We start from the raw sequence: 26,424 nt of genomic DNA, 5'->3' as shown, positions 1-26,424 counted from the left end.
AGACAGCGAGCCTCAACACAAATTGACATAATGTTCTGAGCTAAAAGCTTCCTGGAAGTAAAGTGTCTCTTCAGTCTGACTGGACGTCCATTATTAATGTGCTTCATCGTCTCTGCTGCTTTGACTTTAGCCAGAGATTCACCTTGGAAACATATCTGGTGTGTTTGCGACCTTGAATTAATTGATGTTATGTCATTCAATTAAAGCTCTGATTATGGAAAATGAAACTGATATCTGTGATGAAGCTGATGTTGTGGCAACAGAGTGAAGAGTCCTACTTGCAGTGAGCCAGATCACAGCCAGATGGCGCCATGTTTCTATGCAGTGCTGCCTCTAGCAATCTAAACACAAAACAGTGAACCTCACACAGTTTATGAATGCACTTTCTCACTACTCTGGCCACTTCAAAGACATCTCTCTGTATTCAGATTCTGTCAGCGCTGCCACCAGTGGAAGGATACAGACTTGATGGTCCTTTCCTTTGTGGACACAACACACTTCCTTTCTCTGTCTCGGGTTAGACAAAACTACCGGAGAATGAGAGACAAACACTTCACTTAAAAAAAACTATTTATTTTGCTCTTGAAAGACAAAGCAAGTGAATTTACAGCGTGGGATGTTCCTTGCAAAGCGTTACAATAAGTACATGAAGCACTGTTTGAGGTCTTTCAGAATAAAAGACTCCTAAGAAAAAGGGAATAAATATTCTTGTTGCTTAGTTAGCAGTCTGGCGTTGGGTCTGGGTTTCCTTCCCCGTGGTCAGGAATGGGGATTAGAACGTTGTCGTCAATCTCGTCTATGTAGTCTTCCTGGACAGTGTGGTGGTCACCATGGTTACCCTGGTCCTCACTGTGACTGTGATGCGTGTCGTGATTCAGCTCTGCATACTCCAACGACCCCTGAGAGGAGCGACAGAGAGCTGGATCACCAAACTGCTGCTGGCTGAGAGATGTCTGTGTGTAAAGTAAATATTGTGTTTGTATGTGTACTAGTTTGTCTTAAACAGATTAACAAGTGAGAATATACAGATAAACAAAAACCCAATTTCAGGGCTTTAAGAAAATCAGTTTTGCACTCATATTTGATGGTGAGACAGAAACAAAAAAAATAATTTTTAAGTTTGAAATAATTAGAAAATAAGATAAAACAGGATAAACCCTTATTGATCCCCGTAGGGAAATTAAGGTGTTAAGCAGAAACAGGAAGACGAAGAATAAAATAAGAAGATAAGAAATAAGATTTACCTGAGAAAATCATTTGAAAATAATAATGATTGAAATTGAAAATATAATACAAAAAATATTTAAAATAAATTATCAATTCATAAATAATAATAAAGTATTTCAGAAATGGTATAGTTATTTCCAGAACGTTTGTGTCATTATAAAGGAATTATCAAAAAGGTACAAAGCAATAACATAAATAATGAATTGTATTTGAATGTTTCCTCTCTACACACAATAAAAACTGTGCACAACAAATTCATGAGTGTGCATCTGATTTGTTTTGTAGTGTGCATGCACTGTAGGTGTGTGACGTGTGTGTGTGTGTGTGTGTGTGTGTACTTACACCATCAGCCTGCTCTGGAGCACCTGCAGAAACAAAGGCAGAGGACGAGTTCAGGAAACAAAAGTAGTGTGAGGATTAAAGGCGGCTTGTACAGTCATTAACACTCCCATCACTCCCACTCACAAACCGTGAGCTTATCATGTGGCACACATTCACACTAACATGCACAGTCTTTATCGACAACAAAGTATCATCTTTAAGCAGAAAACGGCCTATTATGTTGTTTCTCCTTCACTTGTGCTGCATCATTGTTTGCGTCCCTACAGCTGACATTCATTGCTGTCACGGAGGAACTGCACACTGCCAAAACTGCATCCCTCTCCTCTGTCATCATCCTGTTGGACCTGTCTGCTGCATTCGACACGGTGAATCATCAGATCCTCCTTCGCACTCTCCAAGCACTTGGAGTTTCAGGCTCTGCACTTTCCCTCCTCACCTCATACCTGAAAGACCGTACCTACAGGGTGACTTGGAGAGGGTCTGAGTCCGACCCTTGTCAATTAACTACGGGGGTCCCTCAGGGCTCTGTTCTTGGTCCCCTCCTCTTCTCCCTGTACACAAACTCGCTCGGATCAGTCATTAGCCCGCATGGTTTTTCTTACCACTGCTACGCTGACGACACCCAATTAATTCTGTCCTTTCCCCGCTCAGAGACCCAGGTCGTTGCACGCATCTCTGCTTGTCTAGCTGACATCTCTCAGTGGATGTCTGCTCACCACCTCAAGCTCAACCTTGACAAGACTGAGCTGCTCTTCCTCCCGGGAAAAGATTGTCCCACTCTTGACCTAACAATCAACATCGGCACCTCAGTTGTTTCCCCGACTCAGACTGCAAGGAATCTGGGTGTGACCCTAGATAACAACCTGTCCTTCACTGCAAACATCGCTGCTACAACCCGTTGCTGCAGATACACGCTTTACAACATCAGGAGGATACGTCCCCAGCTGACTCAGAAAGCGACTCAGGTTCTGGTCCAGGCTCTCGTCATCTCACGCCTAGACTACTGCAACTCCCTCCTGGCTGGTCTACCTGCATGTGCCATCCGACCTCTGCAGCTCATCCAGAATGCAGCGGCTCGTCTGGTCTTCAACCTTCCTAAATTCTCCCACACCACGCCGCTCCTCCGCTCCCTTCACTGGCTTCCGGTAACTGCTAGAATCCACTTCAAGACAATGGTACTTGCGTACCATGCTGCGAATGGATCTGGCCCTTCCTACATCCAGGACATGGTTAAACCGTACACCCCAGCGCGTGCACTACGCTCTGCATCAGCCAAACGACTCGCTGCGCCCTCGCTGCGAGGGGGACCCAAGTTCCCAACGGCGAAAACACGTGGGTTTGCTGTCCTGGCTCCAGGATGGTGGAATGAGCTCCCCATTGACATCAGGACGGCAGATAGCTTGCACATCTTCCGGCGCAAACTGAAAACTCATCTCTTTCGACTCCACTTCGAGCGTTAGAACTATTAACGAAGCACTTTTATACTAATAAAGGACTGGCTTATCTAAAGCCAGTTGAGTAGCACTTGAAATGTTTGGCTCTATGAAACCTGATGTACTTATATGATTCTGTTTTCTTCAAGGTTGTGTCTTCCTGGTCGAATGTACTTATTGTAAGTCGCTTTGGATAAAAGCGTCAGCTAAATGCAATGTAATGTAAAAAATGTAATGTAAACCGTTAGGAGTTATTAGGAGCCAATGACTAAACAATGGACGAGAGTTTCCCCATGAGCGTGGAACAATGGAGCGTGTTGCTCACTCCGTCTGAACGGATGTACACACTGTTTAGATTGTTAGAACAGGAAGTTCTCTTTGACAAAAGCAGGAAGTGGACACCTGGAGACTGGGCCTTCTGTTTTAATGGGACATTCTTTCACTAACAATGCAGATGTTTACAGTTAGGGCTGATCCTGTTTCCTGGCGGGTTTTTTTCTTCAAATGTCGGTGAGTGGCCTTGTTTCTCTCACAGCGTAACGTAAGTGGGATTTGAACGGAGAGCAGGATGTTAGACGTACCTTGTTTTGACTTCCTCACTTCGCTGTACACCGTCTCTGTGCCCTTCTTCACTGGAGCTGGCAACAACAAACACATTATTATTTTTGCATTGTTTTTTAATTATTCCACAAATAATATTGACATTCAGTGGTGGTCTCACCTCTGTTGGGGTCTGCCTGTATCGGCTGCACCTCAGTGTATCGAGGTTCTTGCGGCTTTTCTGGAGCGGTCACACTACTCTGGTCCTCAGACTCTGCAGTACAACACAGTGTCAAGTTAAAAGTTACACATCATAGTATTTTAAATCAAATCAAACATATTTGCATTCAAATCAGGTTATTTGGCAGAAAAATGCTGTTAATATTGTATTATTTGAGTGTAGTGTTCAATTAATTTTTTCTTTGTGAAGCAAGGCAAACAGTACCATATACTGTATATTGTTTGACATTACAGGATCGAAGTATCAGGGTAAAACAAGCATTGGGTGTTTAATCACTAATACATTGTCTTGCATCTGGAAATACTCACTGGAGCACTATATACATGTGCAGCTGAAAATATTCCCGACAAATACATTATTGACTCCCTTTTGAGTATCATTTGCTGTGAAATGAATAAACATAAAAAAAAAGGGAACAACGCACATGCTGAGTATCACATGCAGTGTAGAGAAGTCAGAAATGATTGAAAGACATTTTTGTGGGATTTGTTGACGTGTTGAAACATGTTTCAACACACTCACCTGAGCCTGATGCATGTTCGCTCCAAACACTCTTTCCTATCATGCCTGGGGTGACTAACAGAGACAAAAAACAACAGTCTCAATAGTTATTACAAATCTAGAGCAACTTCTTTCATTCTTTTAAAAATAAAAAAACAAAAAAGACATTTTAAATTTGTTTTTCAAGTCCATAATTTGATCTTGAGTTTTGCAGCTCAGTATTTGTATCAGCAGACTTTACCATTAGCAGCGTCATTGGCCTCGGCCTGGGTGAGGCTCAGCCGCTCCGCCTTGGTGCTGGCTGACTTCCTGAGAAGAAGTGGACGCAAAACACAATCAGATTTTTATAACAGGAAACTGTACGGGCCTCACCTTCCCACCTAGTCCTGCTTCTGAAACATCTTGCCCTTAAAAACACAGATTTTTTATAAGAACATGTTACTCACACTGACAGCTCGCCGGTTCTTCTCCTCTTGAACAGAAGCAGACGTCTTTTAAAGACCACGATGAGGATCAGCGCCAGTATGAGCAGGATGCAGATGATGATGACAGCGACGAGACCCTTCTTCCAGCCAGCCATCTTCACTGCAGAACACATTTGAATGGCAAGGATATTAATTGGATTTAAATGTGATCATTAAACACTGCTAATACATTTTTGTCACAGAACCTCAAACATTTCCTCTTAACATAGTTTACTTTTCAAGTCTGGCTATGCATGTTTAATCATTTCAATCCCTGATCCTCCCTGAGATGAGAGTGAATCAATCAACAATGTGAAATAATTCAAATTCCAGCACCTACTTTACATTGCAAGTAGTTATTATTTAGTTTAGTATTTTGTAAATAATATGTGATATTAACCCAAAATATCCCTGTTATTAATCAAATAAGTCTGATAAAAAAACAAGGTTACTGAAATCCAACACCGTGAAGATGATTTGTAAAAAGTCTGACAACAAGCCAACAAAATGCATTTTCTGAATTGAAATACAAATCAATCAGGGTTTAGCAAATAGTAGCTTCTTTGCCAATGCTCAAAATAACCTAATCTAAATTTGGCATAAAAATAGCAGCACCAATATTATTATTTATAGACATAGATATCGACACACTGTGTAACTTTAAAATGGCATAATCTCCTAAATAAGGCTTTTATTTCTGGTTTTGTGTTTGGTGTGATAAAACCATGACACTCTTAATCCAATTTTGGTTCAGAGAGATAGAGAAACATGAATCACACCCTTGACCATTATTTCTGCTAACATCTCTACTATCTCAAGTTAGAACACACCTGCGATGGTGACAGTGAGGCTCTGTTTGGTTTCGTTGGCCGGGTTGCTGCTCACACAGTAGTATCCCCCCCGCTGCTCCTCTTGGACATCGCCGATAGTGTGGGATCCTTCCAGGTTGTTGAAGGTTTGGGAGGCGAGCGCGCCCTTCGTCTCAGTGTGGTACCAGGTGTAGCTGACGGGGAGCGAGCCTCTCTGGACGGAGCAGAGGAGAGTCACGTCCTGTCCCTCGGAGATGTCCCCCGCGCCGGGCAGCGTGGTCAACACTGGTCTTGAGACAGGCTCTGCACAAGATGAAATGTAAAGTTAGTCCTACACAGAGGTGGAAGAACTACTCAGATCTTTTACTTGAGTAAAAGTAGAAATACTACACTGTAAAAGTCCTGCATTCTAAATTGTAATAAGATAAAAGTACAGTAAAAGTAATCAGATTTCAAAATAATAAATGTTTTTGTTATCATTATTATTAATACATTAATGTCAATGTTGCCCTTTGAAATGTTGGGATTATTTAAATGACTTGATATACTGCTGGGTAGTTTAACATCTAATAATACATAATGCTTTATCGTTTCATTTATATTCTGTATTATCAATCCATACCTGGAAAGTAGTTATTAACTGAATTTGTAAAAAAAAGTAAAGAATTGCCACTAAAGTATAAAGTAGCATAACATGAATATATATATTCAAGTGAAGTACAAGTACCTACAAAAAAACTTCCACTACTGGTTCTACAGTCTCCAATGTTAATATCAACTTGAATGAGGCGTCACTCCACTCACCTATGATGTGTGAGCGGAGCAGCTGCTGCCCTAACCCCACTTCTGGAGGTCTTTTTTGGCTGTTTTTTGCGTGGCATAGGAAGTTGTTGAGAACCGAAGTCTTGTAGATGGCTGAGGAGTTAAAGATGGCACGCTCCCCCGGTTTGTTCACCACGGCGACCGTGGTCAGGCTCTCGGGGATGCGCAGGGTGTAGGTGATGGGCAGGGTGCCGTTGTCGCTGTGGCAGAGCAGCTGGAAGCGCTTTCCCAACACCAGCGTCCCCCCCACCACACTCAGCATGGGCTTGGAAACAGGAACTGGGGACAAGATAATTAGCCAGTTAGTCAGAGCAACAGAAAGGAACACGACACAGATTAACAAGAGTTAGGAGCCGGGCCTGCAGCACTATGAGGAGATACTTAGGAGCTATAAACGCTAATGTTAGCATAGAAAATAAGGTTGTATTGCTTCATATAAAACATAACGAAAGTTAACTGCAAATTGTAGTGTTGCTTCCTTTCCATGCAAAGACACATAATGTCAAAAGCACTAGAAGAATACTACTACTACTACTACTTATATTATTACTACTACTACTACTACTACTACTACTACTACTACTACTACTACTACTACTACTACTACTACTACTACTACTACTTATATTACTACTACTGCTACTTATATTACTACTACTACTACTTATATTACTACTACTACTACTACCACTACTACTAATACTACTACTACTACTTATATTACTACTACTACTACTACTACTACTACTACAGCTGCTGAAGCTACTAAAGTTACTACTACTACTACTTATATTACTACTACTACTACTGCTACTACTACTACTACTACTACTACTACTACTACTACTCAGTGGCGGTTCTAGAACATTTTACATGGGGGGGCAAGAGGTCATGCCAGGGTGGCATGGGAGGGCGGACAGTACGTGGTATTTTATACTGTATATAACCTATTTATTGTTAATTCATGCCCTAACACAAGTGTTCTTAATGCACAAGAGAAACAAGGTGTTCAGACAAACAATCGGGTGCCCTTTGAGTCCCCCAAGCTTACCTCAACCATTTTAAATGAAAGGAAACTACAACATGTATTTTAAAGCAATGAATTAATGGAACAGGTTTTTTTGCATTACAATGTAAAACTAAATATATATTTTGTTTTTAAAAAATTGGTTTTCTTAGTATTAGACAGACATATTTGCATGTCCTCAATAAGCATTATTACATATTCATTTAATATCAAACCAATCAAAATGGCCAATTATCCCAAAATGTTGCTGCTAATATAATCATATGCTTGATCAAAAAGAAATTCTGAAAAAATACTTGAATTATCTATGAAATTGCAATATTGTCCCTCAGTTTGTTTCAACCCCGTCACGCCATACCATTTACCCTCCTATTAAAATAATGGATCAGTCCATGTGTGATCTGTATTGAGGGAATTACATCACAAAAGTGTCAGTTTCTTCTCTTACCTATATTTCAGTTTTCGTATTTTCAGATTAAGATTGACAAGCTTTTCAATTTATAATTAAGTACACAAATTACATCACCCATCTCTTCAGAGAGCTACAGGTGACCTGTGCAGCAACACATTTCAATCAATATTTGTCAATACTAAGAGCTGCTAGATTGTGCTGCTGTAATGGAATATGTAAGGAGAATAAGAACATACCATGTGGTCCAGCTGGAGTTTAATCTGCCTCCTGATACCTGCCTCTGTCCCTCTTTCTGACACTTCATCTTTATTCCTCACATGCATTTCTTCTTCTTCACTAATATCTTCATCTCCTCCTCCCGCTCTGACCCTCCTGGTCTCTTCATCTCCTCCTCTTCCTCCTGCTCTGACCCTCCTGGTCTCTTCATCTCTCTTTTCCTTTTCCTCTTTCTGTTCGTCCTGATCACTTCTCATATGTCTTTTTGTTGTTGTTGAATCACTCCTATACTCTGGCCTGCAAGAGTCTACTTGTGAAAAGCACTGGTACAAATGCTTGTATAACTTTACACGTTAGGGCCATGTAGCCTAGCTAATATGTAGCATATCATAAATATAACATCAGAAAGTATTGATCAAGCGCACACAGGCAGCTGTGTTTGGATCCAGTTTTTACGGTAAAGGATGTATCCTGGTTTCATTGATCTGGCCTCATGGCTGTGATGTGTAGTTTACGTGGATGTAATAGTAGGCTACCGCGTAGTTGAGCAAAGTGATCGACCTCCCAGCTAACGCTGTCTGCGTAGTATTTTGTAACGTAACGCCCCAAACAGCGCCCGTCTGTTAAACGCTATCGATTCAAACGGCAGCGTTTTATTAATATTTAGTTTCAAGCTCTCGTCCTTAGTAAAACAAAACTAGTGGAAAGGGAAATGCTCCCAGGGGAAGCTGGTCCATAGGTGCTGGGACAGCTCGCTCCCTCTCTGCAGCGGTGTGAGCCGCGGTCTGTGTGAACGCCGCTCCGCAGTTTAATGCAGGGCCGTAGCTATGTTTTTAACGGGCCTAAAATTATATTAAAAAATGATTCACTTTTAACTAATGTAATGCTTGTTTTGTTGCTTGAGAAGCTTGTGGAAATAGTGTAGATTTGTTTTAGTACAGTTTTAGGGAAACAAAAGTTAGGGGGGCAGCTGGGGGGGCAAGGCTCTAAAGTGGGGGGGCAGCTGCCCCCCTTGCCCCCCCGTAGATCCGCCCATGCTACTACTACTACTACTACTACTACTACTACTACTACTATTACTCAGGGTCGGCTCTAGAACAAATCGAATGGGGGGGAAATCATTTACCAAGGGGGGGCACACACTGCCGTCAACAACCAACACACAAACACCAACGCAACTTCAATTTAAAAAAACATGCTGTAAAGTCTCTTGTCTTTCACACACATTGCAGGGTGTAGCGCTATTGTGTAGCGCACCTATGACTTCTGCAGACATGCACGGTTGTGGCACGACCACCAAAACAGAAACATATAAGGACAGAGGGTGTCGTTTTCTCATACTGATATTCTGCACAAACTGTGCCGTTGTATTTGCTGTAAAGTGTCTTTACTGTAGGTTATTTTTTATTATATGTACAGCACTTTGGCTCGACCAAAAATCGTTGAAAAATGTGCTATTGTGGTGACACGTTATTGGACATAATTCACCTTGCTTATTGTGTTGCCACACGGACCCTTTAGTGGGGAACACCTGTAGCTTTAGCTGCCATTCCTGCTAGCTCATCATGGCAGAGCAGTGCATGTGTTAACCTCTCTGAAGTAATGGATAATAAAGATTGGAACTCCATTCTTAATACACCGCCTCCGACTCTCTTTTCACGGCACTACACTGGTGACCCTGACTTTACCGAGAAAGTTTCCGGAAAATTAACGAACATGGCTGAGCGCGATGTTTTCATAAAGCTGCCGGAATTCTGGGAGCACACCGCGGAGGCATGGTTCGCACACGTGGAGGCACATTTCGCCTGCCGACAGGTCCGTGACGGGGACCTAAAATACTACCATGTGGTAGCAGCGCTGGGGAGCTCCACGTCATCCAGGTTGGTGGGATTCATCGCAGCCCCCCCACATCATGGCAAATATGAGGCGATTAAGGCCCTTCTCCTTAAGACATTTAGCTTATCTGCTAAGGAGAGGGCCCGCCAGATACTTGACATTCAAGGCCTAGGAGACAGCAAGCCATCCCAGCTAATGGAGAAAATGCTAAATCTGCTAGGGGGGGAAGATCCCCGTATTTTATTCACGGAGATTTTCCTGCGTCACTTGCCTCCCCGGGTACAGACGGCGCTGGCCAACACGCCTGTCACGGAGCCCCGTGCTTTGGCTGAGGAAGCGGATCGTTTTTTCCTGGCTACGCAACAGCCCGGGGCAGAGACGTTAGCCGCGACGCTCAGCGGCCCACCGGCAGTCAAGAAAGCGTGGCGGAGGCCGGACACGGCTGTGGCTAGCCGGCGTGGAGACGCCGGAGAGTGCGTTTACCACGCACGTTTCGGGACAAGGGCGAAGAGATGCATCGCTCCGTGCAGCTACAAACCCCCGGGAAACGGAGGGGCCGGCGCTCAGTAGTGGCTCTGAGCGTCGGCGGCACGTGCAGGCTCCTCTTCGTCAGCGACAGCGTTTCGGGGAGCCTGTTTCTGTGTGACACGGGCGCTCAACGGAGCGTAGTTCCAGCGTCGAGTGAAGACGTCGCCCGTGGGGGGCACGGACCGCGATTGACGACGGCTAACGGCAGTCCCATTCGCACGTACGGCGTGAGGCCTATGTGTTTGTGCATCGGAGGACAGCGTTTCAGCTGGGATTTTGTGACAGCGGACATTTCTTTTCCCCTCCTCGGAGCGGATTTTTTGTGTGCTCATGGACTCTTAGTGGACGTTAAGAATAGGCGTTTGGTTGATGCCTTAACGTTTTCTTCCCTCGTGTGCACACTTGGCAGCGCAGCGTACGACGGGCTGTCAGGCTCGCTGTCAGGTGCAGACACGTTTCTCAGACTGTTGGCCGAGTTTCCAGACCTGTCGCTACCCACCTTCTCTGCGCTTACCACTAAGCATGGCGTGGAACACCACGTCACTACCGGGGGGCCTCCTGTCTACGCCAGGGCCCGGCGGTTGAACCCTTCTAAGCTGGCTTGTAGCGAGGGCGGAGTTCGCAACCATGGAGCGCCTGGGCATTGTCCGCCGCTCCGACAGTCCTTGGGCTTCCCCCCTGCACGTCGTTCCCAAATCGAACGGCGGGTTCCGCCCGTGCGGGGATTACCGCCGACCTCAACGACGCCACTACGCCTGACCGCTATCCGGTGCCGCACATTCAGGACTTTTCGGCGCATCTGGCCGGTACGGGGGTGTTTTCCAAGGTGGACCTGGTGCGTGGATACCACCAGGTGCCCATGCACCCCCTGGACATTCCCAAGACAGCAGTGATAACGCCTTTTGGACTTTTTGAGTTCCTGCGGATGCCTTTTGGACTCAAGAATGCCGCTCAGACGTTCCAGCGCCTGATGGATTCGGTGCTGCGGGACCTGCCGTTTGTGTTTGTTTACCTCGACGACATACTCGTCGCCAGCGCTTCAGTGCAGGAGCACCTGTCCCACCTCCGAGCCCTTTTCACACGGCTCAACGAACACGGATTAATCATCAATCCTGCAAAGTGCCAGTTCGGGGTGTCGGACATCGATTTCCTGGGGCACCGCGTCACCAAGGGCGGTGCGACACCTCTGCCAGCGAAGGTGGAGGCTGTTGCGGCGTTTCCTCGCCCGCTCACAGCCCGGTCGCTCCGTGAGTTTCTGGGGATGGTGACTTTCTACCACCGTTTCATCGCCCGGGCCGCACACATCATGCGGCCGCTGTATGAAGCGTTGAAAGGCAAGACCCCCGTCCAGGAGATCGACTGGACAGCAGAGGCGGACGGCGCTTTTGCTGAGGTCAAGACCGCGTTGGCTCAGGCGGCTTTGCTGGCACACCCATCATCTACGGCTCCCATCTCCATCACCACGGACGCGTCAGACTACGCGGTCGGCGCAGTGCACGAGCAGTCGGTGGAGGGCGCTTGGCAGCCGCTCGCCTTTTTCAGCCGCCAGCTGACGCCTAGAGAACGCAAATACAGCGCCTTTGACCGGGAGCTCCTCGGACTTTATTTGGCCGTGCGGCACTTCCGTTTCATGCTGGAAGGCCGTGAATTTACGGCGTTTGTCGACCACAAGCCGCTCACCTTTGCCATGTCAAAAGTGGCGGAGCCTTGGTCGGCACGTCAGCAGCGGCAGCTGTCCTACATATCGGAGTTCACTACGGACATTAAGCACGTGGCTGGCAAGTCGAACCTGGTTGCTGATTGCCTCTCCAGGGTCGTCATCGGTGCCGTCCAGTTGGGCCTGGACTATACTCGCATGGCGGCAGACCAGGTCACAGATCCCGGCGTCCAGGCCCTGAAGGTGGAGAGCGCGGGGCTGCGCTTGGAGGACGTGGTGTTCGGCGACGCGGGCATTACTCTCCTGTGTGACGTCTCTACGGGCCTGGCGCGGCCTGTCGTCCCTGCCAGCTGGAGGCGTCCTGTGTTCGAGGCTGTGCACGGCCTGTCACACCCCGGCATTAAACCTTCGGTCCGTTTGGTAGCGGCGAAGTTCGTTTGGCAAGGACTGAAAAGGGACGTGAGGACTTGGGCCAGGGAGTGTGTGGCTTGTCAACGCGTTAAGGTGCACCGCCACACGAAGGCCCCGTTGGAGCGTTTCCTGGTGCCTGAGAGGAGGTTTGATCACGTCAACATTGACCTGGTTGGTCCGTTGCCTTCCTCTCAGGGGTTTTCCTACCTCCTCACCATGGTGGACAGGACGACCCGTTGGCCGGAGGCGGTTCCGCTCGTTTCGACATCAGCCGCAGACGTTGCCCGGGCCTTCATTGCAACGTGGGTGTGTCGTTTTGGCACCCCGTCAGACATTTCCTCAGACAGGGGCTCTCAGTTCACGTCCGAGCTCTGGAACGCTGTGGCAGGCGGTTTGGGGGTTAAGCTGCACAGGACTACCGCTTACCACCCTCAGGCTAACGGTCTCTGCGAGCGCTTTCATCGCTCCATGAAGGCGGCCCTCAAGGCCGGCAACTGGGTCGACAAGCTGCCCTGGGTGATGCTGGGCCTGAGGACCGCACCTAAGGAAGATCTGCAGTGTTCTACAGCGGAGATGGTCTACGGTCAGCCGCTGAGAGTTCCGGGGGATTTCCTCCCAAATGCATCGGCTCCCTGGTCGGCGTCGGCCCAGCGGGCTTTCCTGCGTGACGCCGCTGAGGCCTTTGTTCCGATCCCTACTACTCAGCACGGTACTCAGGTGTCCCAGGTTCCCGCAGAGCTCCGCTCGGCGGAGCACGTGTTCATCCGGCACGATGCGCACAGAGGCCCCCTGCAGCCCCCTTATGATGGGCCTTTCCGGGTCTTGGAGCACGGGGACAAGCACCTGGTGGTCGACCTGGGTGGCAAGGCCGAGCACATCTCGGTGGACCGGGTGAAGGCTGCTCACCTGGACTTGGACCAGCCTGTGGTGCTGGCTCGACCTCCGCGACGGGGCCGCCCCCCGGCCTCGTCCCCTGTCACGGATTTAAGACCTGTTGTCCCGGTCCCTCCCCTTCCGGGGGCCGCACAGGCGGGAGTCACTTTTCTGACTCCCGTGCTCAGGAGTCGTGGGGGTCGGCGTGTCGTTCCTCCCCGCCATGCTGATTTTGTTTATGTGTGAATTCTGGGGGGGCTTGTGTGGTGACACGTTATTGGACATAATTCACCTTGCTTATTGTGTTGCCACACGGACCCTTTAGTGGGGAACACCTGTAGCTTTAGCTGCCATTCCTGCTAGCTCATCATGGCAGAGCAGTGCATGTGTTAACCTCTCTGAAGTAATGGATAATAAAGATTGGAACTCCATTCTTAATACACCGCCTCCGACTCTCTTTTCACGGCACTACACTATATACATAAAACTTGATTTGATTTGATATGGACATGTGAACATGTTTTAGGTGGGGGTGGACCTAACCTCCTCTAGGAGGGTCTGGGGGCATGCTCCCCCGGGAAGATTATTTTTAAAATATTGAAGTTAAATACATCAATCTGGTGCATTTTGAGAGCAAAATGAAGAGATCTATGGATAGTCTACATCTCTCAGCATCCATATGAAACAGAAGTGTACACAGATTTACTTTTTCTTAATGGATATTTTACTAATCACTCCCCTTTTAAACTGTATTCTTGTGTTACTGTCCTATAGTATTTCATACCCGTTTTTCATTTATTCTTTCTTTAATAACTATAATGATCATATAAAGGTATTCCTCGAAAATACTTACATAAATGGTGACCAAACCGTTTGAGACCCACTGAGATAACTTACACTAAAGTGAACTATCTAAACACTGAGAGTCCTTACCTCACTGAGCTGACGTTATAAGATCCTCTCAGTCTGACAGGAGAGGACTGTCCTCCACCTTGGTGTAGAAACAGCCCTTTATAACCGTTAGCATAGCTAGCTAACCAGATGCTAACAACATTCCACGTTACCGCTCGCGAACTCACAAAATGCGCTCGTGCCACACACACACACAGAGTCGAGCTTGAATGAAACACAGAGACCCAGAAGTAGGCTACTTGTACTGTACTGTATCATATTATTTTCGATGGCTTTACTGTATAATCAGTGTAACAGATGAACAGATCGCTACTGGGCTTTCATCTAAACACACAGCCACGTAATGATAACAAAACAAAGGTCGGGGCTCATTGGTCAAGCAACACACCAATCAGAGAGCAGCAGTGAGCACACCTCAGGCTGTGTTTTATATTTGTATTCTTTATTTCTGATGTATTTCACACAAAAAACCTTTAGTGGAAACGTTTTCACTTATGATTAAAAAAAGAAAAAACGGCAAAGTGGCAAGGCTTGCCAACCCTGCGTTGGGGGGGCACAGTGACTCATTTGGGGGGGCATGGCCCGCGAATGACCCCCCATGACGCCGACCCTGCTACTACTACTACTACTACTACTACTACTACTACTACTACTACTACTACTACAGCTGCTGAAGCTACTAAAGTTACTACTACTACTACTTATATTACTACTGCTACTACCACTACTTCTACTGCTACTACCACTACTACTACTGCTACTAACACTACTACTACTACTGCTACTACTACTGCTACTACCACTACTACTACTGCTACTACCACTACTACTACTGTTACTACTACTTATATTACTACTGCAACTACTATTACATCTATCTATCTATCTATCTATCTATCTATCCATCCATCCATCAACTTCACCTACAAAATGTTCTTACTTAAATATCAATGATGATACATTTTTGTAGATTCTTCATCCAAAACTTAAACAAAGGCAAGAATCAAATACAAATATCTGCACAATGTATTAAAATGTCCACTTCCTCTAAGTCCAAACCAGCAGTGTGCTCAACTTCCTACACGTGATGACTCACCTTTTGCTTTAACAACAACTGTTTGGCTTTCTTTTATAAAGTTGTGTGTGAGGGAAGCTGCTTGGGCTTTGCAGGTGTAGTTGCCGTTTTTAGAAGGCTGCGCCACAGTCATGTAAGTGTATGAAGAGGTGATTTCTTTGTTATGTTTGTAGATGGAGAACTTGATGCTTTCGTTGCTGATCTTCTCGGGAACATAAATGGAGACAGAGCAGGTCAGCTGGAAGTGGTCTCCCTCAAAAATGTCGACGGGCTTCACTGTCAGCTGTGGCTTTGAAAACAGCTCTGTTGGAGAGGGAGAGTAAAAAAAAAGCATCATACTTAAACGTGTTAAGGAGTTGATAGATTTAAATAACTTAATGTCATATAAGTTATCTCACAACTAACTGTTATGCAGTCCTTGCCTTTGACTTTGATGGTTTTATAGGTTTCTTTGTGCACATTGCCCCACTCCGCCTTGCACGCAAGCTCCCCAGAGTCGCCTTCTTTTGCGATGAATCGATGACTGAGGCTAACTGGGGCCTGCTTGAGGATCCTCCTGTCTCTTGTCAGGAAAACCTCAACGTTCTTGGGTGGATTCACCACTTTGCAGACCACCTCTATGATCTCACCCTCATAGACCTCAGGGGAGGGCAGCACGTTCATGATCGGGGAAATATAGAGTTCTGCAAGACACAACAACGCATGTAAGTCAATCAAACACATTTCTTTTATCAATCAGATTTTCTTTGTGGAGACATACAGTAGAAGACAATCACCTCTGACTATTACTGGAATCTCCTCGCTGCTGTTGGAGAGTCTGACCCCAGAAACTAAGTTGACCTCATAGTCACAGTACAGATGGCTGTCTCCAATCACCCTCAGGACTAGCGTGGTCTCTACTGAGTTCCCGGTGGGCGCTGGCTGCTTTATCTTCTGAATCTTTCCATTCCTTAATTTCTGGAAAAAACGGAAGATGAGGAATCCTTTTTCCTCCGGAGCGCTGCAGGAGGCAGTGAACTCCTCACTCCCATAGGGTGAAGTCTTATTTAAATACAGGATGGGGGTCTGCAGGCCTGAGGAGAGGAAAAAGTCAATAGCAGAGTTAAAGTAAAGTCAAACTCTACATAATGATGTTGTTGGTTCAGATATAAGAGTTTGAACTGCCTGGGAATGAGGTGTGTGATATTCTGTATTATCTGAACTTTCTCAAATGACCACCAACAATGAGGATCTGAAGTGTCATACGCATAATTGTGTGTTATAGCCCAATATCTAAATAATGTGAATAGTTAAGTTCAACATTATCCTTTACATAGTTTGTTTTTCTAAGACAAAATACCTTTTTTTCCTGCAGCAGGAAAATAAAAAAAACATGATTGTATGTTAAATGTCCAGTGATCAGTCTTATTTTCAGATGATTATACATTAATGAAGCATATTTCTGAGTAGGCTATTATATTCCTTTTCTGATAATAGATACCCTTAAATATAAATTATACCATCCAAAATTTGAATGCCAACAGCTTGAATTCTTTTTAACGCATTAAAAATAACTTCACATCTTCATTTCTGCAGCATATACAGTATATGGATGCCAGAAACTGACCATGATCAAAATCGAAAATCGGACAGCCCTGGCGAAAAAAAAACAATGTTCACACTCTGTGGTCACGAAGTACTCCACTTGCATTTGACTTCATTTGAATTCTTCTTTCCTTTGTTCATCTTTAGTTGTGTTCTCAGTCCAATAAATCAATCGCACATGTGACGGAGAGGGGGGGGGGGGGGGTGGGCGGGGGCGGTGTGTAGCAGCGCAGCGAAGGGCTGCGCTGCTGGCTTCCTCCAAGTTTACAGTAAAACAAACTGGTGGTGTGACCAATGGCCATTTGCAATTATTAATACTATTATTAGCATTAGTCTATATTTTGGTTGAAACTAAGCCAGGAAAAAAAAAAAACATAAATAATAATAAAAATATATATAAATAAAATCGAATTTTAAAAATAATTTTCGATTATGGAGACTGTAACGAATATTCGAATAATCGAATAATCGCTGGCATCCCTAATACAGTACAATGGTTGCTTATTTTCGTCCTATAGCTCCTACCAATTGTCCAACATTAGAGTTTACTAGAACAAAACTAAGAACACATTTAAAGAATCATAGCGTTCTTCAAGTAATATGCAGAAGGCAGGACATCGGAAGACTTCTGTCATGGCTGGCAGTAGAATACATTATTCATCAATTGTGAAAAAAGAAAACATTGGGTATGCCTAACTTTTTTAAACTCTCCATAAACATGCTGATATATGGGTCAATTTCAGGTACATTATCACATTACCCAGACGCAAGCAATAACATAAAACAAATCCAACCAATTAAAGATAAATAAACCTAGTTTGAGCTCTACCTGTGACGTCGAGTTTTTGGCTATAGCTGGGTCTGCTCTTGTCCTTCACTGTGACGCGACACTCATAACTCCCAGAGTCAGCTGCCCGGGCCGGGTTCAGCTCATACACGAGTGAGTCCTCTGTGGTGGTGGAGGAGTTGATGGGGATGTCGTCTCGGCTGAGCTGGAAAGTGTGTGTCAGGTGAGGGATGTTGTCATGGCTGACTCTGACCTGGCAGCGCAGGGTCACCAGTGTCCCGCTCTGAACGGTGCTGCTGGGTAGGATTGTAAGGCTGACGGTGTCTATAGTGTATGCTGCGAGTACAAATACACAAGTAAATAGAGTAAGAAACATGCACAAGAAATAATAATAAAGACTGCATGCCTCGTTTATTAAACCAACATCAGGGGCTGATAATAATACAATACAACAGTCTCGGTCTATTATTCTCTCCACAATAAAGGTGAAGGAAGGCGCTCCCCGGCCTGCAGTCTACTGCACAGTAAGCAGGAGCGGCTGAAGGAAGGAAAAAGCTTCAACAAACAGCGTCTGACCCTCTCATCACCCCTGGGAGAGCAGTGTTGATTTATCCCAGCTTTTGCTCTCCTTTAGCAACAACAGCAACAGGAGTACCCTGCCTCTACAGGAACCAACCAATTACTTAGTCCACATCCTGAAAGTACTGTTGCAGGGTTGCCAACTTTGGGTAACTGGCTGGAGTGAGATTTTGATATCATGGGTTTAATTACATATGCGCACGAAATGACTGCTATCGTGTCAGCAGTGGGACCTTAGCATAGCCTATATATAGGATATATATATAATATATACAAATACACAATATTAGACACAGACTATAAAGGGCACAAAGTTTCATTCACTATTGAAAGTCAAACACATGTTTGTTTCCACTGTTTTATTGTGTGCCTGTCGCGATAAGCAATTAATTGACTTATCGTACGATAAATAAAAATGAACTCGATACATTTCCATTTACATGAGGATGTGACTAGCAGTTTGAAAGGATGTACTTGAATTATTATTATATATTATCATTATGTCAGTGGTCTAAAATGGTCATACAACGGTGCTGACAATATTATCGGTTATCACAATAATTTCCGGGAAAATGTATCCAACAAAAATAATTATCGTGAGAGCTATACATGAAACACACACACACAAACAAATCTACAGACTTACTCCAAACTGCCAAATATATTAATTATCTCACTCTCATATACTCTTTGACTCTATTTTGGCCTAGTAGAACAATAAGCAGCAGACTTTTACTTTTTTATCATTTCTACTGGATCTTAGATCTGCGCTTGCGCAATACGGGTTGGCAGTTGCGAGAGAGTATTTGTGTTGGGTAATCTATGGTAGGGATAACCCATACAGTGGTGGGGCTCATGTCAGTATTTGCAATGTAATTACATACACGCTCCCCTTGACAGTGAAACGCCACGCGTGAGGTTTAGATTATTTCCCTGTCTCAATCCAAATTGAACTGTATGAAATAAAAAGGCACATTTGTCTTGTAGTAAATAAAAAGGGCGACCTGGAGCCAATCCTGCAATCTCTCCACAGGTGAAAGAGTTGACATGCTGAAAACCCAACCCCTGCAGGGGGGTCTGGGGGGATTCTCCCCCAGGAGATTTTTTTTGTTTTAGTTTTGAAATAGGCTACTAACATAAAATACACATTCTGGTACTCTCTTGAGAAGAAAAATAAATAAATCTATTACTACACGACATATTAAAAAAATTAATGCCATTTTAGTTTTTTGTTACTTTGTTCTGAAAGCTGAACCTGCTGATCCTCACAGAGAGAAGAGGGAAGAGGCTGTGTGAATTACTTTACATTGTGGATAAGGGTGGATAGGCCCCATTGTTCTGTGTCAAAATGAAAGACAGCCCACACACCTATCCAGGGACGTGCACAGACATTTGGAGGGGCTATTGCTCTAAACTGGAAAAAGGGCCTCCCCCCGAAAAAAAAACATAAGACCTTTTTTTAATGTAAAAGAAACCAAATGATTATTACATCAACTAAATTGAACTGTAATTCACATCTCATAACAAAATAAGCTAAGGCGACTACTTGCATTCGGTGACTTAATTTCAAAAATGAAAATCAGGGACATTTTTTGTTTTGCGGTCCATATCTCATTAAAATATCTAATGTTAGTAACTATTAAAGACAAAATGGGGACAATTCTGTTCTAATGTAGTTTGACCATTGTAACTGCTGTGCAGTCCAGAAATACTGATAAAATAGGGCCTCTAACCAGGGGTTAAATTGGGCCGGGGCTGTCCAGGGCTGTCCGGGGCTCAGCCCCGGCACATAGGACGATGCTCTGACGTCATCGCCCTCGCTCATTTGTCATTTGTTTAAGCCATAATGTCAAAACATCTCTCGTTCTCAATATAGACTTTATTTAGGGTCGATATGTGTTGACTTTAAAATTTAAAATAGCAGATCTCTGTGACAGGATATCGTTTTTCCGCTTAGTGAACGTGTGTCTCTGCTCCGATCAGGAGCTGCAGCACCGTGGCTCCTTCGTGCAGAGAGTCTGCAGCGGTGTGTGTGTGTGTGTGTGTGTGTGTGTGTGTGTGTGTGTGTGTGCAGAGAGTCTGCAGTGGTACCGCCAAACCCCCGACCCGTCTTGTAACACGGAGCCCGTTTCCTAGCCACGCCGAGCCAAGTGACGTCACCCCATTCAAAGTGAATGGTGAAGCTTTCAACGCACGCTGCTGTGTGGACGGGCCGTAAAACACCCATATGAAAAAGATTGGTTTACATTTTAATAATCAAATAAGTATGTGAACATAACCAATAGCAAATAAATGCAACTTATTTTATTTTTGTTGTTCATTCATATCTTATTTTACCTAGTTAACATTTATTTATGCATATTTTTGTATCTCTCAAGTTTTAAACAATATTTTTGGATTACTGTCCTATAGTATACATTGAAATGATTTCAAACCTGTTTATCCCAATAATTATAAAAGAGTGCCTTGGAAATATTTGTTTACATAAATTGCATTTATCTCTCTCGCTCGATCCCACACCCACTTTTGGCTGTGAGCTGCGGACGCCTGATAAGCCAACACCCCCCACTTTCATCACTTACAGCGCCCATCGTACAGGGCAAATGAAAAGTGTAACTCGGGGTGAAAAGGGTGTTACCTTGACTTAATTATGAATGCTGTTACATCAAGGCCGAAAATTAGGATGAGCGCAAACAGTCAAAAATGTTTTTTTCCCTCCCAGAGCTGCCAGCGCAGCGCCCCCCCCCCCCCCCCAGATCTGGCGCCCTAAGCGACCACCTATGTCGCCTATGCCAAAAACCGGCCCTGACTTAACCTAACAACTTATTTAATTTGTTTTCACAATTACTAATGTCATGTTTTTTTTTATTCTTGAAGAAAATGTCTTTTTTTTCTGGCATTCTTCCAGGATTAACAAAAATAAGAATAACATTGCGAACTATCTTTGAAGTAAATGGCTGTTGTTAAACGCTTCCCACATTTACTTCAATCGTACAATAGAAAAGCTAAAAGTACCCAAGGAATACACAATAGAATATATAAAGAATAAATGAAAAATCTCTACAAAAGACCAATATACTACAAACACAGAAACGTATTGACATGTTGGTAATATACATCAAAAAGGCTTCAAATGTATTCGGTATTGTATGAACATGTTTGAATTGGGGTGTGGACGTCACATCCTCTAGGGGGGACCGGGGGTATGCCCCCCCAGGAAGAAATGTTTGAACATTTAAAGTAAAATGCTTCAATCGGGTGCACTTTGAGCACACATTACTAGAGACCTGACCTAGGGGGTACAACTCTAAACACCCATATGAAAAAGATTGGTTTACATTTTAATAATCAAATAAGTATGTGAACATAACCAATAACCTACCATAGCCAATAGCAAATAAATGCAACTTATTTTATTTTTGTTGTTCATTCATATCTTATTTTACCTAGTTAACGTTTATTTATGCATATTTTTGTATCTCTCAAGTTTTAAACAATATTTTTGGATTACTGTCCTATAGTATACATTGAAATGATTTCAAACCTGTTTACCCCAATAATTATAAAAGAGTGCCTTGGAAATATTTGTTTACATCAATTGCATTTATCTCTCTCGCTCGATCCCACACCCACTTTGGCTGTGAGCTGCGGACGCCTGATAAGCCAACACCCCCCACTTTCATCACTTACAGCGCCCATCGTACAGGGCAAATGAAAAGTGTAACCCGGGGTGAAAAGGGTGTTACCTTGACTTAATTATGAATGCTGTTACATCAAGGCCGAAAATTAGGATGAGCGCAAACAGTAAAAATGTTTTTTTCCCTCCCAGATCTGCCAGCGCAGCGCCCCCCCCCAGATATGCCAAGAAGCGGCCCTGTACACCATGCTAAATATGTCTGCATAAAGCTGAGTTATGATCGGTCATAATAACACAGAATTTGGTGATGATTAAATAGTTTACAGTGAGATTTACTCCCATACTTTTGGCCATACTCACAGCCCTACAAATGAATTGAGATTTCCAGACAAATGTTCTTTAGCAAGTGTGCAGAGCAGTGTTGATTTAAAAAAGCAATTTGAAGGTTGGATATTTGTAAACCTTTTTTTGTGTATATATATATATATTCATAATTTAAGATGTAAATGAATTCCAGTTTATTTGTAGTAGGCCTACTTTCTATTTTTATTTTGACATTTGGTGGCATCAATGTCTGCATTTGATACAGATAATGGAGCAGTTGCTTTAGGGCCACAGTGTAGGCCTATATCCCTTAAGGTAAAACAATGAGATCCTCGATCATGTTGATTCGGCCACAACAGAAAAAATAAAAATAAACTCTCGCTCTCTCCAGAGGGGCAGGTCAGCCAAAAAGGCCAAACGGGCCGTTGCCCTGGCAACATTAGCCCGTACCTGTGCACGTCCCTGCACCTATCAAGCATCAAACCGTGGGGTCTTATTTCATTACGTGTTGATTTCTATCAACACGTAATGTTGTATCGATGTATATAGAGATGTACTACAGCAAAAGTATTCTCCGTCGGGACTTCCTGGAACAACACCACGCCGTTATCTTGATTCTGATTGGCCAGAAGATATTATCAAAGATGTTCTATTGAGAAGACGATTACTACCTGACAAAAGTTTTCAAAACCGTTTCTAGTCTTCGGTATTCTTGTTTTTGGCGTGAGAATAGTTTGGGCAGCGTGAGAGCGTGAGATTGAGAGTGAAAGCGTGTGTCACACGCCAGATGCGTGAGAGTTGGCAACCCTGCTGTTGTTAGTTTGGGATAACTGATGTACAGTACAGCAATTTAGGCAGTGAACGACTTTGTTTACTCCATCATTTCCAGTTTAATGAGTTAGATTAAATCTGGGGTTGCGTCTGGAAAATCTGGACAAGAGTGTTATTTCAAATCAAACAGTTTCATACTTTCTGTAGAAATAGTACAAACGTAGAGAGACAGTTCCTTCCTTCAAAGCTGTGGAATAAAAGCTTTAGACTGTTAGATTATTAAGTAAAAGACACATAAAGGTATTGCTCTTTTAAAGGAATAGTTATTTGTGCTCTTGCAGAGTTAGATTAGAAGATTTAAACCACTCTGCATGCTTATGCTACAGCCAGTAGCTTGTGAGCGTAGCTTAGCGGAAAGTGGAAAGAGGGTGAAACAACTAGCTTAAAAACATTCTACCAGCACATTTAAGGCTCACCAACTAACAAGTAAGTCCTATTTTGTTCAATATCTGCAATACACCTAAGTATAACAATTACAATTTGCTATTTGAGCTTTAGAGGTGCTTTCCCCCTCTTTCCAGTCTTCATGCTAAGCTAACCAATTGCTGGCTGAAGTGTCACATTGAGCGGGCACACATGAGTGGTTTCAATATGCTAATCTAACAAAGTGTGTTTCCCCAAAATGTCCAATTATTTCCTTATAAAAGTGACCACCTAGGAGCTCCAGATAAACACTGACACAACAAAAAAACAAGAAGCATTGAGACAAATGCAGTTTGAAAGCTATTTAAAAATCGAAAGGTTCATTCAAACTCATGCTGATTTGAAAGATTACCCAGCTTCACCTCTAACTGCTAAAAATAGCTTCAATAGATCTTACAAAATACTTGAAAATATCAAGGAGGCCAGCAGTGCACGCTAATGCCCACTTCCTGCAAAAAAATAACTGTGCCAGGTAAAAATAACTTTCTCATCTAATACAGCAAGAACTGGATAACCTGAAACTGTCCCTTCAACACCCTAGACCAATTATTAAACAATAGTTACAAAATAATATACAGTCCAATGAAGTTCTACTTACACGACTGTCCTCTGGCACACTGCCCTGTGTGAGGAGAAAAATACATAAAAGACAGAAGTGAGAATCACCAGATGAGGTTTAACTGAGGGGAACATCCTTTATCCTTTGCAGCACAGAAGTGGGTCCTTACAGGAGTGCAGGAGACAGGTGAGAAGCAGCAGCAGCATCAGGTTGGTGGGTCTGGAGTCCATCCTGAGTGATGGTGCTGGGAGATTAAAAACCCAGCTGCAGAGGGCCGCCGGACAGAGGCCAGGAGGGCAGGGAGGGGGACGAGGGAGTGCCGTAGGAAAGGAGAGGCGGAGAAACAACTCGTAGTGTTTCGGGCGGCGGTGGGGGGGTGTTCCTCGTCTTATCATACACACTGCTGCTTGACTGAACAGGAAATGGCAGCTACTTCCTCAGGAATCTAGCATTTGCTGCCTTTCTCAGTTTTTCTTCAACATGGATCAGTCGGGGTATTTCTTAAATAGAACTTCCATAATTAAAAGGTGTTCTTTACCCCCAAGTTATCATTTGATAATCTCAATAACTCCTCCTGTGTTACTTTGAATGCATGAAGAAAACTTAGAGATGCTTAATGCCTAAAACTTATTTTTAAAAAGCAAATTAACAGAATTTATCCAATCCAACTTTATTTATATAGCACTTTAAAACCTCCAGACCAAAGTGCTGTACAGAGAGATATATAAAATATAAAATCACACAGCTCAGCTCACAAAACATAAAATAAATACATTTAAAATAAAAGATACAGACACAAAACAAACCAGAATAAACTAAACAATAAAAAAAATTAAAAACAGCCATATACATTTAAAGGTCCCATGTCATGCTTTTCCGGGTTATTACCCGTCCCCTTGTGTGTTATTATGCATGTAAACGGTGTGCAGAGTCAAAACCCTCGAACTACACCCTGTAGCGAGTAAAACTCTAACACAGAAAATACCTCCCCAAAACGCCTTGTTGGAGATACGTCATTGTCCATTGTTTACTTCCTGGGTACTGTGACGTAGGAATGGCCAGTAGCCGCGCCCAGAGCTATGACGCGATACAGTCATGCGTTATCCACAGAGCCCTATCTCTCTAGGGCTCTGGTTATCCGGAACCAAATGGACCAATCCGTGGAGCCGTTACGTTACGTCTGCGGAGCCGTTACGTTAAGCCCCCGCTGATTGGTCCAAATTGACCAATCCACAGACTTCCTCACACACTCAGTGCAGGCAGCTCTGCTGATTTCTCCTCCCTGGCTGCAGGCTGATAACGGACAGTTGGGATCGCGGCGAAATTCTCTCTGCAGACCCATTCTCACAGCGTTTATCAACCTTTGTCTTACTCAATCTCAAGCCACATTTATTGTTTTTACTTCGGCTGTGACTTTGTGTGTGCTCAGGATGAGTTTGGCTGTGTATCGCTAAACAAGGAAACCACACCTCCACGGAGCTCAGCGCGATTCACAACGTCCCGACCAATCAGAGCACACTGTGCTCACAGGGAGGGTGGGGGCTGGAGCTATTGGAGCCACAACGAGCCGTTAAAGGCAGAGAGTGAAATTCAGTGAATACACGTAGTTTACAGAGATGCTGTTTGAGAAACCAATGTGAGTTTGGAAAATTGCACAATATAAATCTATTCTAGTAGACCTCAACAATGGAATTATGATCAGTGGAAATGGCCATGACATGGGACCTTTAAGAGGATGATAGCTTGCCTGATCAAGATGCAATGTTTGTGTATGTTTTTAACCACAATGCATGAAGTGAGCATACTACAAAAGAATCAGACTTTGATAATACTGCATGAGTTGTGTGAGGGTAAATAAACAGATGTTTTCATTTAGTTTAACTGTTTATGACAATCCCCAAATGTACTTCCATTCATCAAGACTTTCCATTTTTGTATTACTTGTCCGTGTTTTCTTTAAGCAAATTATCATTTTGGGATTGAAGTATTCTTTTAACGAGGATAATAACCATTTTGAGCTAGGCCGGAAACATTTGGTAACATCAGAGACTGGATTGTTGCTCTCCAGGCTTTAAAACAACAAAAATCAGGAATTATGTAAGACCATAACGGCTCTGCTCTGCCCACAACCTCTTAAAACCTCTTAAATTCTTAATGTCTGCAGATGTTTTCGCTGAACTGCAGCTAATACTAGAGTCATCATCCAAATCTCTAATGAAAATATATCCAAACATTCAGTGTTTTGATATACACACCATGCACCTTCCACCACATACTTAATCCTCTCCTCATCCAGTGCTCCTGATAAAACTGTGAGATGAAGCTGTGAGTCACTGAATCATTAATAGGATACAAACTCAGAGATGAGAGATGA

The 26,424-nt window shown here is 43.8% G+C and overlaps 1 protein-coding gene across 5 annotated transcripts; it reads right to left on the bottom strand.

Moving 5' to 3' along the window:
• Nucleotides 1-552: 552 nt before the first annotated feature.
• Nucleotides 553-24,377, bottom strand: pecam1 (platelet/endothelial cell adhesion molecule 1). 5 transcript variants are annotated; one of them, XR_004567407.1, is made up of 16 exons: nucleotides 24,220-24,377; nucleotides 24,090-24,113; nucleotides 17,740-18,033; nucleotides 16,103-16,399; nucleotides 15,749-16,009; nucleotides 15,348-15,629; nucleotides 6,362-6,658; nucleotides 5,579-5,860; nucleotides 4,731-4,869; nucleotides 4,526-4,593; nucleotides 4,306-4,359; nucleotides 4,092-4,166; nucleotides 3,724-3,816; nucleotides 3,584-3,640; nucleotides 1,570-1,592; nucleotides 878-953 (listed from the first exon to the last, which is right to left on the bottom strand). XR_004567407.1 is itself a non-coding variant. In XM_034199856.1 (15 exons), the coding sequence occupies exons 1-15, from the start codon at nucleotides 24,278-24,280 to the stop codon at nucleotides 720-722; spliced, it is 2,466 nt and encodes an 821-aa protein (XP_034055747.1). In that variant the 5' UTR covers nucleotides 24,281-24,376; the 3' UTR covers nucleotides 553-719. The 5 variants fall into 5 exon arrangements, 2 of the variants coding, with proteins under 2 accessions (XP_034055747.1, XP_034055748.1); XM_034199856.1 differs by lacking the exon at nucleotides 4,092-4,166 and having other exon boundaries at nucleotides 553-953; nucleotides 24,220-24,376; XM_034199857.1 differs by lacking the exon at nucleotides 4,092-4,166 and having other exon boundaries at nucleotides 553-899; nucleotides 24,220-24,375.
• Nucleotides 24,378-26,424: the final 2,047 nt, after the last annotated feature.

This window comes from Gymnodraco acuticeps, unplaced genomic scaffold, assembly GCF_902827175.1.
Source record: "Gymnodraco acuticeps unplaced genomic scaffold, fGymAcu1.1, whole genome shotgun sequence".
NCBI classification, from domain to species: Eukaryota; Metazoa; Chordata; class Actinopteri; order Perciformes; family Bathydraconidae; genus Gymnodraco; species Gymnodraco acuticeps.
Note: the sequence above shows the minus strand (reverse complement) of the source record. Positions and strands in the feature narration are given on the sequence as shown.

Coding starts and splice junctions, on each gene's coding strand:
- pecam1 (XM_034199856.1), bottom strand. CDS start 24,280: ATGGACTCCAGACCCACCAACCTGATGCTGCTGCTGCTTCTCACCTGT. Junction 24,114..24,219: donor CACCTGTCTCCTGCACTCCT/GTAAGGACCCAC, acceptor CTCCTCACACAG/GGCAGTGTGCCAGAGGACAG. Junction 16,400..17,739: donor CCAAAAACTCGACGTCACAG/GTAGAGCTCAAA, acceptor TCCTCTCCTCAG/GCCTGCAGACCCCCATCCTG.